The 13,232-nt window shown below is 40.2% G+C and overlaps 1 protein-coding gene across 19 annotated transcripts in view; it reads left to right on the top strand.

Moving 5' to 3' along the window:
- Positions 1-13,232, top strand: part of Sec31a (SEC31 homolog A, COPII coat complex component) — a 58,245-nt gene that overhangs the window by 862 nt on the left and 44,151 nt on the right. For 16 of the 19 annotated variants that reach the window (XM_031336948.1, XM_031336956.1, XM_031336953.1 and 13 more), the window contains exons 2-5: positions 7,541-7,620; positions 8,328-8,451; positions 10,125-10,323; positions 12,129-12,224. In XM_031336948.1, coding sequence (XP_031192808.1) covers positions 7,542-7,620; positions 8,328-8,451; positions 10,125-10,323; positions 12,129-12,224 — 498 coding nt within the window. In that variant the 5' untranslated portion in view covers position 7,541. Of the gene's footprint in view, positions 1-7,537; positions 7,621-8,327; positions 8,452-10,124; positions 10,324-12,128; positions 12,225-13,232 lie in introns of those variants that run through there. The other 3 variants (XM_031336952.1, XM_031336950.1, XM_031336955.1) reach the window with 1 other exon arrangement.

Here is a 13,232-nt window from a genome sequence, read left to right as displayed (position 1 = left end):
TATACACACACACACATATATATATAATATATATAATGTGTATGTATGTTTGTATATATATGTGTATATATATAAAACATATATATAATTAGAAGCTCACTCATGTCCCCTGTATCCTGATTATTCAGGAGCTGGCTAAAATATACTGCCCTTTTAAGTAATTCTGTCCTGTTTCTCCCTTAGTTACAGCAAACCAAGAACGGTTTGCAGCAAATAAGAACTTTTGGGTAATTTCTATCTAATTGTGAATGTTATACATTATGAAGTGTGGAAATGTGAGATTTGACATGAGTTTTGGATTTCACTGGTTAATTTTGTAAACAGTCTTTTTTTTTTCCCTCTGAAACATGTAAGAGTAGAAAGTTATTCATGAATTGTAAAAAGTAATGATTCTTTTGGCATTTTTATCCCCCTCTGGAAGCACTGGGCTATCTTTCTGTATGCACATATCTGGGTAGACTTTTCTGTGTGATTTCATGAGGTTTGAAAATCCCATGTTAAAAGGCTTGTCAAGTGATGCAGCTAAATTAATTTCTTTTTGTTTCTTCTCTTCCTCCCCCTTCCTTCATTCTTTTAGATAGGGTCTCATGTGGCCCCAAGTAGTCTCAAACTCATTGATTAGCTAAGGATGACCTTGAATTCTGACCCTCCTCTAACCTCCCAAGGTGTGGGATCTCAGGCATCTACCATGGAACCCACAGTATTTTCTTTTGTTGTAGATTAATAACTTCATCTCCTAACATTTTGTCTTGTAGATTTGTAAGATAACCTTCAGTTATGCAACCCTGGTTGATTTTTTTTTTTTTTTTAAATTTGGTTGAATGAAGTGAGCCTGGAACAGCTGATAATGCTAAGTAACTCTGGGAGAACCAATATTCCTATCCTCTGTGAGTTATTCTGCCCACATGGACCTTTACTAAAAATAGTAGCAGGAAGGGATTTGCACTCTTCATTTAAGAGTCAAAGGTGCTGAACCCATTACCTCTGACTTCACACTTTCTGAGGTGTGGGACAGCTGTTCCCAAGATTGCTGTTTTTGACAGAATGGTTTTCTCGTTGCTACATAAAACCTGCAATGTGAAAATGAGTTTAGGCCTCAGAGGTGGCTCATCAGTTAGGAGCACATGCTGCTCTTCCTGGCACCCACATCAAGTGGCTCACAGTCACCTGCAAGTCCCTCTAGGAGGACCTGACTCCTCTAGCTTCTAAGGGTACCTGCTCTCACATGCATGTGTAAATCTACATAGAAAACAAACACATATGCATATAACTTAAAAATACTAAAGAAAATCACTAGAAAGAAGAAAGTTTCCACTTAATTCAATGTAATTATCATGGAAAGGAAGTTAGTTAAAAAATATTAGAGTTCTTGGGGCTGGAGAGATGGCTCAGTGGGTAAAAACACTGACTGCTCTTCTGAAGGTCCTGAGTTCAATTCCTAGCAACCACATCATGGCTCACAACCATCCTTAATGAGACCTGATGCCCTCTTCTGGGGTGTCTGAAGACAGCTGCAGTGTACTTACATATAATCAATAAATAAATCTTTTAAAAAAAAAAAGAGTTCTTGTCTGGAACATAATGCTCCTTAGATGTTAGGTTTTGTTTTTGTTTTTTATTGAGGAGAGAAATACACAGGATATTCTAGGTATGCACTGTGAGCTGCATCCCTAACTCTTGCTTTGTTTTTGTTTTTGTTTTTGTTGGAGACCTTATCTGTGTAGCCCAGGTTGGCCCCAACCTGCTGATCTCCTTCCTCTAGTCTCCAGCACTAGGATTACACTCCTGTGTGCCACCTCACCTACCACTTAGGTGCACTCTTGAAGACTAGTTGGGCTAGATGGTTTAAGTTGTGAATTGAGAACAAGAGGCATCCTTAACGGACAAGCCTTTCCTCCAGGCCCTTTAGATTGTGATTTCAGAATAGCTGTTATTTGAACGTATTCACTATGAGCTAGACAGTGTTCTAAACACTCTAAAACCTCATTTAATTTTCACAACATATGCTGTGGATAGCTTTGTGGGGGAGGAGCAAAGCCACAAAGATGCAGTGATGTGAGCGTTGAAGCTGAGCCTTGGGCTGAGGGTGTCTTTGTCAGGCCTCAGTCTACCTACTCTGCTGTGCATTCTGACTTGCAGATGGTGGAGATGAACTAGCCACTGTCCGTCCTCAGAGTTCTCATTCCCTGTTTCTATTATGATAATGTTCTGGGTAAAAGGAATGCTCTTGGGCTGGCGAGATGGCTCAGTGGGTTAAGAGCACTGACTGCTCTTCCGAAGGTCCAGAGTTCAAATCCCAGCAACCACATGGTGTCTCACAACCACCCGTAATGAGATCTGACGTCCTCTTCTGGTGTGTCTGAAGACAGCTACAGTGTACTTACATATAATAAATAAAAAAATCTTTAAAAAAAAAAAAGAAAAAGAAATGCTCTTAAATGAATCAAGCGCAATGCAAATATACTCACGTAGCTACATAAAACTGTAAAGATAGATTGCCACCAAGAAACACAGATAGCTTCGTTCTGCCCCTCATGTTCTAAGAAAGTCATCTGCAACTAAATATTTGTAACATAAAATCCAGTGAAACTGGAAACTTACTTTGTAAATACATGGAGTAGGATTCTTGTTTAATTTGATTCATAGCTTACTGCATAGGTGTAGGCCATCATTGTAACAGAGTTTTTCTTCTCATGCAGCTGGCACTGAAACTTTGTTCTGTATAGGTTAGTAAGAGGAATAATTTTTTCCTAGAACATTGAGTGTTAGAGCAAAGGAAACACTTAGGAGTGCTTTGAGTTCCTCCTTAGCCATTTTATGTCCCTGTGGTTATCTCTGTGTTACTCATTAACTGAACATTCAGGAATTAGGTAGCCCTTAGACCTTTGCTGTCAATAAATATACTGTAATTCTAGTCAAGTTATTTATTTATCTTTTCTATTTATTTATTTAGAGACTTTAGGGCTCTGTGTGCTTTCCTAATGATTTCTAAACCCAAACCCCAGCTTAAAAAAATAGCGATTTGTTTTTCTTTTTAGAAATTATTCTGAAATTAACTCCTACCTACTCCTTTCTCTCTCTCTCTCTCTCTCTCTCTCTCTCTCTCTCTCTCTCTCTCTCTCTCTTTTCCCGAGACAGGGTTTCTCTGTATAGCCCTGGCTGTCCTAGAACTCACTCTGTAGACCAGGCTGGCCTCGAACTCAGAAATCCTCCTGCCTCTGCCTCCCAAGTGCTGGGACTAAAGGCGTGTGCCACCACTGCCCAGCAAAAATAAGCTTCTTGTCTTGAGGTTTCAGGGTGCTTGAATGTGCATCACCGTGATATTGTTTCATCGGAATACTAAGATTTTTATTTATTTTATTTTAATTTTTTAGATTTATTTATTATTATAAATGAGTACACTGTAGCGATCTTCAGACCACCAGAAGAGGGGGTCAGATTTTATTATGGGTGGTTGTGAGCCACCATGTGGTTGCTGGGATTTGAACTCAGGACCTTCGGAAGAGCAGTAGGTGGTGCTCTTACCCATTGAGCCATCTCACCAGCCCCTAAGATTTTTATTTTTAAATTAAAACAATTGCTATCTGTATGTGTATGTGTGAGTGCAGGTGGAGTGGAGGGCAGTTTTGCAGTCCATTCTACCTTGGGTGTCACACTCAAGGCCAGATGTGGGTTGCTAGGTTTGCCACCTGAACCTTTAGCCACTGATCCATCTTGCCTGCCTTTCTTAGTATTCTTTTTTTAAATCTATTTTTTTTCTATTGTTGTTGTTGATTTAAAACAGAGTCCCATGGACCTAGTCTGGCCAGGATGTAGCTGAGGCAGAGGATGTCCATGAACTCTTGATTGTCCCACTTCCTCTGGAGTGCTGGAGCTATAGGGCCTCTGGCATTCTAGGTTGACACTCTAACCACTCAGCTATAGCCATATATATATGCGTATGTATGTTTTTGTGTGTGTGTGTGTGTGTATACATAAATATACACATTTTGATGATGATGATGATGATGATAGAAAAACTGAATACCCAAACATAGGCAGTTTAATTTTTAGGTTAAACTTCTAAGTTCACACTTGGCTATTTCTTGACAGCTTCTGCAAATTATCTAACTTTCTCTACCTTAATTTTATCATTTATAAAATCTTCAAGTAGAGCCGGGCGGTGGTAGCGCACGCTTTTAATCCCAGCACTTGGGAGGCAGAGGCAGGCGGATTTCTGAATTCGAGGCCAGCCTGGTCTACAGAGTGAGTTCCAGGACAGCCAGGGCTACACAGAGAAACCCTGTCTCAAAAATACAAAAAAAAAAAAATCTTCAGGTAGAAACACTCTGTATGCATACAACTCAAGTCTGCAGCCCTTCTATAGAGATGAATGAAGAGACCTTGCTCTTCTGAAGGGCAACTTGGACACTGAGTGCAGAGTGTGGCCGCAGAGCACTGAGAGCATTTCCTCCCTGGCATATTTCCTCAGCACAGAGGGCTGAGGACAATGTCACTGGACAGCTTCAGCAACGCAGGGATGAGCTCGTGCGTGCAGAGAAGGGGAAAGTGGGTGTGAGAGTTGGTATGTTTCTGTGTGTGTGATGACTTGGAGTCAGAGGACATCTTTCAAAGCTGTCAAATGCATCAGTAGAAGTGCAAGCATATTTAGCTGAGAGATAATGCTGTTGACTTCACCAGGATCACGAGAGCAGCAGAAAGATTATGTGAGCCAGGGCTGGAGAGAGGGCTTAGCAGTTAACAACACGTGCTGCCTTTGCAGAAGACCCGGGTCGTCACAACCACTTCTAACCCCAATTCCAGTGGCTCTAACACCGCCCTCTGGTCTCTATGGGCACTGTACATACATGGTATACAGACATGTGCAGGAAAAACATCCACATACATAAAGATAAATCTAGAAAAGATTATATGAGCTAACTTTACATGTATAGCTAGAGTTAATGAATAAATTCAGGACTAATGTCATTAAATTATTTAAAATTACAAAGGTAGTACTAGAAGTATATTGAAATCAAAATCAAAAAGTTCTAGAAAAAATAATAGCTACACAAAAAGAATGAGCACTAGCAGAATACAGGTTATAAAACCAGACAAGAAAGCTGGTCACGATGGTCTGCACTTAATGACCCCAGTGCTGGGGAGGTGGAGACATGTAGACGCCTGATCTCACCACCAGACAGCCTATCTGTATTGAGAAATATTGTCTTGGGCTGGAGAGATAGCTCAGTGATTAAGAGCACAGACTGCTCTTCCAGAGGTCCTGAGTTCAATTTCTAGCAACCACATGGTGGCTCACAACCATCTTTAATGGGGCCTGGTGCCCTCTTCTGGTGTGTCTGAAGACAGCAATGGTGGTGTACTCATAGGCATTAAATAAATAAATAAATCTTTTAAAAAAAGAGAGAGGGGAAACACTGTCTTACAAAAGAAGGTGCATTGCTGGCTCACACATATACAGACACATTTGTGTGTTTGTACATTTTATACACACTAACACATACATATATGAATAGTATTCTACAGGGTAATTTCCCTAACCTAAAATCTGTATTCTGCCCTCTTCTCCCTCCCTCCCTATATTCATGGAACTGACATATTGATTTCTCTTTTGAACTGTATATGGATCTTGATCTCAATAAGACAATACATGCACTCATGCTAAAAGGTATTAAGGCTAGGCTCCTTCATAAAGCCAAAGGACGTATTTGACATATATGCTTAGATCTGTGTAATCTGTGTGATAAGAAAGTGATCTAATGAAGCTGAGGGAATAGCACAAGGAACAGACAAAAACACATGGTCCCTTCCTGGCAGGAGGCTGGGGATTACTTGCTCTGGTTCAGGATAGACAAGAAGACATATGGATATGAAAAAACACAAATAGTTTGGACAAGAAAGTATTAATTGACATACCACTGTGGACCCTGAAAAGTAGATCATACCCACGTACACTTCACACGAAAATAAGTATGTAAGTTTCATGTCTATAGGGAGAGAGGGGAGGGCAGAGTACAGAATTTAGGTTAGGGAAGCTACCCTATAGAATACTACAGTGGTAGATATACCTCATATAGTGGTAGATATACTTGTCGGAACCATGAAGTATACACTGAGTGTATACCCTAATATAAACTGTGGATTGAATGTATTGGCTCGTAGATTGAAAGAAGTATTCTAGGTGTTAGAGGGAATGGAGCAGTTGTGGTATCTGCACTTTTTATGCATTTAACAAACCTAAAAGTACTCTAAAACATAAAGCCTGATTTTCTTTTTTAAAAAAATTATTGCTGTTGCTATTATTATTATTATTATTATTATTATTGGTATTATTGGTTTTTGTTCTTGTTGCTTTTGTTTTTTGAGACAGAGTCTCACTATATAGACTTGGCTGGCCCGGAGCTCACTATATAGACCAGGCTGACCTCAAACTCACAGAGATCTACCTGGCCTCTGTCTCTTGGGTGCTAGAGTTAAAAGCATGTACTACCACATCCAGTTATGTATAATTCTTTAGTTTGTAAGTATGTGTATATGTTTGACTGCATGTGTATCATATGCCATGGTGGTCAAAAGAATGAGTTGGAGCCCCTGGACCCAGACTTAGCTGTGGTTGTGAGCCACCATATGGGTGCTGGGAACAGAACCTGAGTCCTCTACATGGGAAGCAAGTGCTCTTAATCACTGAGCTATCTCTTCAGCCCCATAAAGACTAATTTTGAAAAATCAGAATTATATACACACAGTTTAGATTTGGTCTAAAGTCACTGAGTTTATTTTATTTCTTTGAGGCGGGGGTGGTCTCACTCTGTAGCACAGGCTGTCCTGGAACTCAGTGTGTGCCCATGCTGCTGGCATTGACCTCTATATGGTTCTCCTTCAGCTGGCTGAGTGCTGGGATTATAGGCATACACCACCACATCTGACTGTGAGAATGACTATAAACGGTTTTTGTCATTGCATAATCTACCCCAGAAGATCTTCTCGTTTATCATGTTGGTTTCCTTACTCCTGATAAACTCCTGTCAGTTTGAGAAGTGAATATATAACTTTGGCTAATTGCTTTTATTCTCCTGGGGTGCTTTATAGACTGTTTTTTGTTTGTTTGTTTGTTTGTTTTGTTTTTTTTTGTTTTTTAGATAAGGGACTGTAAGTTAAGCATACTTAATTGAAACATCTGAAAAGTTTCATATTCTGAAGCGTGTTAGATTTTGTATATCTGCATGCTCAGCCAGTAATGTGTGGAAAATATTCCAGATTTAGAGAAACTCTAAAACCTGAAGCATTTCTGGTCCCAGTAATTTCAGATTGTGATACTCAGCTGTATGATCTGTAAAGAATTAGAATAATAGAATATTTGTTTCAAAATAGTTCCTCAGTTTATGTCTAATATTGGACATTTCCAAAAAATGACACAGTTGTATTATTGGTGTTTGGGCATTATTAATACTTAGTGGTTTGTTCGTGTGTTTCTTTGTAATTTTTTAATATTCTGGTTTATTTGCTCAGTTTATTTCTCTGTAAAATGTTCATTTAACAGAATGAAGTTGAAGGAGATAGATCGTACAGCTATGCAGGCATGGAGCCCTGCCCAGAACCACCCCATTTACCTAGCCACAGGTAAGCTCAAGAGAGAAGACCATGAGTATCGTAATTCTGTAACTGCCATCTTCATACTTGTATTTAAGCTTTAGTTCCAGCTTCATTTTCTGAAAGGTTGGTCACTCTCCAGCAAGATCCCTCTCTCTCCCTTGCACTTAATTTGGTGACTGTCCCTGTACCACTAAGCATTTGTCATTGTTACCTAGCATCTTCCCTGGTGCTCAGGAAGCTTGTTCATCTTTAGCCCACAGGGAGTTGGAACAGCAAATGACAAAAGTTTCAGTGAATGATGAACAAACTTGACAGAAGCAGTTTCTAATAGAGAGCTGCTTTTTTAAAAATTAATTTATTTACCTTACATCCTGACTGCACTTCCTCTCCCTCCTCTCCGCCCAGTCCTTCCCGTAAGCCCCAATCTACTCCTCAGTTTCAAGGAGCTGCTTTGTGTAAGACTTATAGCAGATACAGTACATCATGGGACTGTTACTCTAGACAGCTTCTAAAATATCTAGTCTCCACACATTGTCTGTTACTACCCACTCATAGCTTAGCCCTGTGTCAGATCTTAGTGTTGCAGTCATTTAGCCATGCTCAGGGTTGTATGTGCAAGGCCTTGTCATGGGTGAATCGTGACATCAATTAAAAGCATGCTTTTAGTTTCTCTTTCATGCCGCTCTTGAGTCTGTCCTTTGCATCTGTAGTTAGCATCCGTATGTTTTCTGTAGGTACATCTGCTCAGCAGTTGGACGCGACGTTCAGTACCAATGCTTCCCTTGAGATATTTGAGCTGGACCTTTCGGACCCATCCTTGGATATGAAGTCTTGTGCTACATTCTCCTCTTCTCACAGGTGTGAGATGCAGCCTTAGGTTCACATTATTTAACTATTTGTTTTTATTTTATTTTATTTTATTTTATTTTTTTGGTTTTTCGAGACAGGGCTTCTCTGTATAGCCCTGGCTGTCCTGGAACTCACTCTGTAGACCAAGCTGGCCTTGAACTCAGAAATCCTCCTGCCTCTGCCTCCCAGGTGCTAGGATTAAAGGTGTGCACCACCACTGCCTAGCTATTTTATTTTATTTTGAGGCACGGTCTTCTGTAGCCCAGGCTGGCCTGGAACTCAATAATAGTCAAGAATAGGCTGAACAAATGCTCAAATACTCTTCCTGCTTTTTTGTCATGAGTGCTGGGATTATGGACAAGTGCCACCACTTGTGCAGTGCCTGTGACTGAACCCAGGTCTCTGTGCATGCTAGGCAAGCACTCTACCAAGTGAGCTACATCCCAGCCCTGTTGTCTACTTCTGTCTGTAATTATAATTATTTGAAACTTTAAGAAATAATGCCAGTGACATGAAAAACTTGTAAAAAATTATGCAATTGCATTTCTGGGCAAGTAAAGTATGTTTTTAAAGTTAATTAGGAATAAAGAAAAGAATACATAGACATACACACATACACACACACACACACACACACTCACACATACACACACTCACTTTTTTTTTTTTTCTGAAGACAGGATCTCTCTGTATTCCTGGCTGTTCCAGACCTAGCTGTGTAGACCATGATAGCCTGAACTCCACTTGCCTCTGTCTTGTGAGTGCTGGGATTAAAGGTGTGCAACACCATGCCTGACTGTTTTTATTTTGTGGAGAGGGGCATGTGTGCCAAAGTGGACAACTTGTAGGATTTGGTTCTCAACTTCTTTGCTGGTCCTGGGATCAAACCCAAATTGTCAGGATTGGCAGCAAGTGCCCTTGCTTTCTGAGCCATCTTGCTGGCCCACTTACACTGTACTATGATGCAGAGAAAGAATGAAAGAAACTTTGTGTGCTTTTAGTAGGTTTTAAAGAAACCATGTACACTAGCTGAGAGATAAGTCCTGGCGCTCAGTCCTCCCATGTCTTGGAGAGCTTCTGCCTATTAGAAGATCCCATGATGAGCTGTCATGCACTTTCATGCCTCCTCTAACTTTATCTCCACCTGAGACTAGATCATTAGCCTCTACTAGAAGTGAGGCACAGAATTTTGACTCCATGTCTTCATTTAGAAAATTTCCAATTAATTTTGACACTGTGTCTTTCCTTTGAAGATTTCCAATGATCCCTTAACACTCTTACTATTTCAAGGATATAGATTAGTGGACACTCCTATAGCAAATAGATTGGATTATTTTCTCAGAAAGCAGTTTGCTAACTCTGTTTTACAAATGTTTGCAAATAATTAAATATTAATATTAAGTTTTACAGTTTCTGAATGATAAAGTCATTAAGCTCATGTCTTTTGCCATGCAAGTGACTTTCTATATACTGTGTTTATAGAGTCTTCACTGTTTAAAGATCAAGAATCAAATATGAACATACATGTAAATAGTAAAATCCTATTTTACTGACTATACAATCAGCAGGAGTCAAAGAGAAACTAATTTGTATTACATAGAAAAAGCTAGACAACAAATATGAGTAAAAACTTGTGGACACTTACTTGACTTGAAGAATGACTTACATATTTTTTCCTTAAGGTACCACAAGTTGATCTGGGGACCTCATAAGATGGATCCTAAAGGAGATGTTTCTGGAGTTCTGATTGCAGGTGGAGAGAATGGAAACATTATTCTTTATGATCCTTCTAAAATTATAGCTGGAGACAAGGAAGTTGTGATTGCCCAAAAGGACAAGCATACTGGGCCAGTGAGAGCCTTGGATGTAAACATCTTCCAGGTTTGACTTTGTTTGGCATTCACTCTTAGTTCTTAAAATATGTCTTCGTCATTTGAAATAACTTTATGAATATACTAGGATTCAGTATTGGGAATGAAAGGTAAAGACTTAATTTTTTTTAAAGATTTATTTTATTTATTTTATGTGTATGAGTACACTGTAGTTGTACAGATGACCATGAGCCATCATGTGTGTGGCTGCTGGGAATTGAACTCAGGACCTCTGCTGCCCCGCTCACTCCGCCCTGCTCGCTCCGGCGTAATTCACTGTAGCTCTCTTTAGACGCACCAGAAGAGGGCATCAGATCTCATTACGGGTGGTTGTGAGCCACCATGTGGTTGTGGGATTTGAACTCAGGACTTTCGGAAGAGTAGTCAGTGCTCTTACCCGCTGAACCATCTCACCAGCCTGAAAGGTAAAGACTTAAACCTGTAAAGTTCAGAGTTGAGATTAGGAGCCGGCCATGGGCCCTTGGGGTGGGGGCGGGGTACTTTAGCACTTCGAGGAGTTTGAGGCTAGCTTCAGCTACGTGGTGAGTTCAAGGATAGCCTCTATCTCAGGAGATCCTGTCTCAACAGCAACAACAAAAGTCGAAGGGCTGAGGAGATGTAAGGCATTTACACTATAAGCAGGGGTCCTTAGTTCCATTCTCAGAGTCTCTGTGAAAGTGCGTGGTATGGTGCTGTGCACTTGTGAGCTCAGTGCTGGGAAGGCAGAGGCAGGACGATCCTTGGCTTGCTTTCCAGCTAGTCTAGCCTATTTGGTGAGTTCCATGCCAGTGAGAGATCCTATCTCAAAGGAGGTGGACAGTGTTTCTGAGGGTGACATTTGAGGTTGCCCTCTGACTCCATATGCTCCTGTGTACAGGTTGCATACATGCACATTCACATTTTACATGTGTGCTCACACAACCAAACACACATGAAAAATAAAACCTGCCACAAGCAAAGCTGAAATTAAGACACTAAAAGCGGGGCTGGCAAGATGGCTCAGCGGGTAAGAGCTCCGACTGCTCTTCCGAAGGTCATGAGTTCAAATCCCAGCAACCACATGGTGGCTCACAACCACCCGTAATGAGATCTGATGCCCTCTTCTGGTGTGTCTGAAGACAGCTACAGTGTACTTAATTATAATAATAAATAAATCTTAAAAAAAATACATTTAAAAAAAGACTCTAAAAGCGTCTTACCATGTGTCTGGGCACCTTTAGATATTAGGAGCCCCATAGTTTGGAAGCTTTAAGGCTTATGTTAGGCCAGTTCCTAGCACTAGTTGATAAACTTCATGAGCATGAACAGTAGCAGATGAGGCCAGTTTTAGGGTCATTTTAACCCAGGAGATTTGAGTAGAAACCACCCAGGAATACTGCTCCCTGCAACAGAACTGCATGCCCATGAGCTGGAAGTACGTGAAAACAGAGGCAGGCTTTTTAGCTGTCCCGGGCCAGTTCTGGGTGCTGGCTGTGATGTCCCCAGAAAGACATAGCAACTGTAGGGTTTGGGTGTCTTGAAAGCAGTAGTTGCAGCTCTTTTGTCTTCTGTAGTCATGATGTCTTCCAGAGATGAAAATTCACCAATACTAGGTGCCTGTGTGGCTAATGTGATTGAGTAATTAACAGTTTAACTATGGAACTGTCCCTCTGTTTTGTAATGTATTTGATTTAAAATGAGATTTTTTGTCAGTAACGTACTTCATTTGAAAAGTTTTATAGTGTTTCTCTAAAAAGTTTAATGAGTTATGGATAATTGGGAAGTTACACGTGATTGTTTTGATCAGTTGTTACTTGGTCATTGTTTCTTTTGCAGACCAATTTGGTTGCCTCTGGTGCTAATGAGTCTGAGATCTACATTTGGGATCTAAACAATTTTGCAACTCCAATGACGCCAGGAGCTAAAACACAGGTATTGTGTTAATTAATGATCCGTGTAATCAAGGAACCAAAAAAGCCAGTCTTTTAAATGCATTTGTGTTAATTTTAATTTTTTGAACCCAGAGACCAGTACTTAAATATCACTAATTTTCAGTAGTAAAGTATTGAAGTATTGATTGTTTCTCTTGTAAGGTAGATGCAGGGAGATTGAATTTAAAATCAACTTGGAATATAGAGTGAGACCTTAAATAAAATGTTGCTGTGTGTGGTGGTACATGCCTTTAGCCCCAGCACTCAGCAGGCAGATCACACCAGCCTGATCTCTGTGGTAAGTTCCAGACCAGTTAGGGCTAAATAGTGAAACCTGTCTCAAAAAATAAAACAAAATATAGTGTTTCTCTAAAGTACCCATGATTCTTTGAGCAGTAAATAGTCACTCAGCATCTACCGATTGCCATTCTGTGGTGCTGGGCCTAGAGAAGCATATAAAACAGATAGATGCCTAATAATTGCCCACAGTGACACGCTGGCTCTTTGAAGGCCAGCTCTTTTATCAGTGCTCAGATCAATCCACTTTTCCTGTGTGCCCCATGTAGGCTGGGTAAGAGCCTTTCCTGCTCTGTTTTGAACTTCTCATTGTTGTGTATCCCCAGTTGCACTGGCTGACCACTGTACCTGCTCCTACCTTTTTGAGATCTTGAACAGTGGCTTCATGATATAGTCTACTTCTTACAAAGGCATTTCCCTGAAGTCCAGCTTCTGTGTGTGTCCTGCCTGCTTATAGGACACATCCACTAACCTTCATTGTGTAGTCTGTGGTCTCTCTTGAAACAACATCAAATAAAGAAACATCTTGGTGTATAGCAGGGACTCAACAAATGCTTATTGGATGAGATAGTAGTCAATATAAAGTGTCTGAAGTCATGTATGTCTGTGATTTAAACAATATGGTACATGTTAGGAATGTATGATACAAAAGGAATTAGTAGAATAGATGGGTCTAATTTTAAAGTAATAGCCTTTTTTTTTTTTTTTTTTT

The sequence above is a fragment of the Mastomys coucha genome, unplaced genomic scaffold (genome assembly GCF_008632895.1).
Source record: "Mastomys coucha isolate ucsf_1 unplaced genomic scaffold, UCSF_Mcou_1 pScaffold22, whole genome shotgun sequence".
NCBI lineage: Eukaryota > Metazoa > Chordata > Mammalia > Rodentia > Muridae > Mastomys > Mastomys coucha.
The sequence above is the reverse complement of the archived record's forward strand: the minus strand, read 5'-3'. Positions and strand labels throughout refer to the sequence as shown.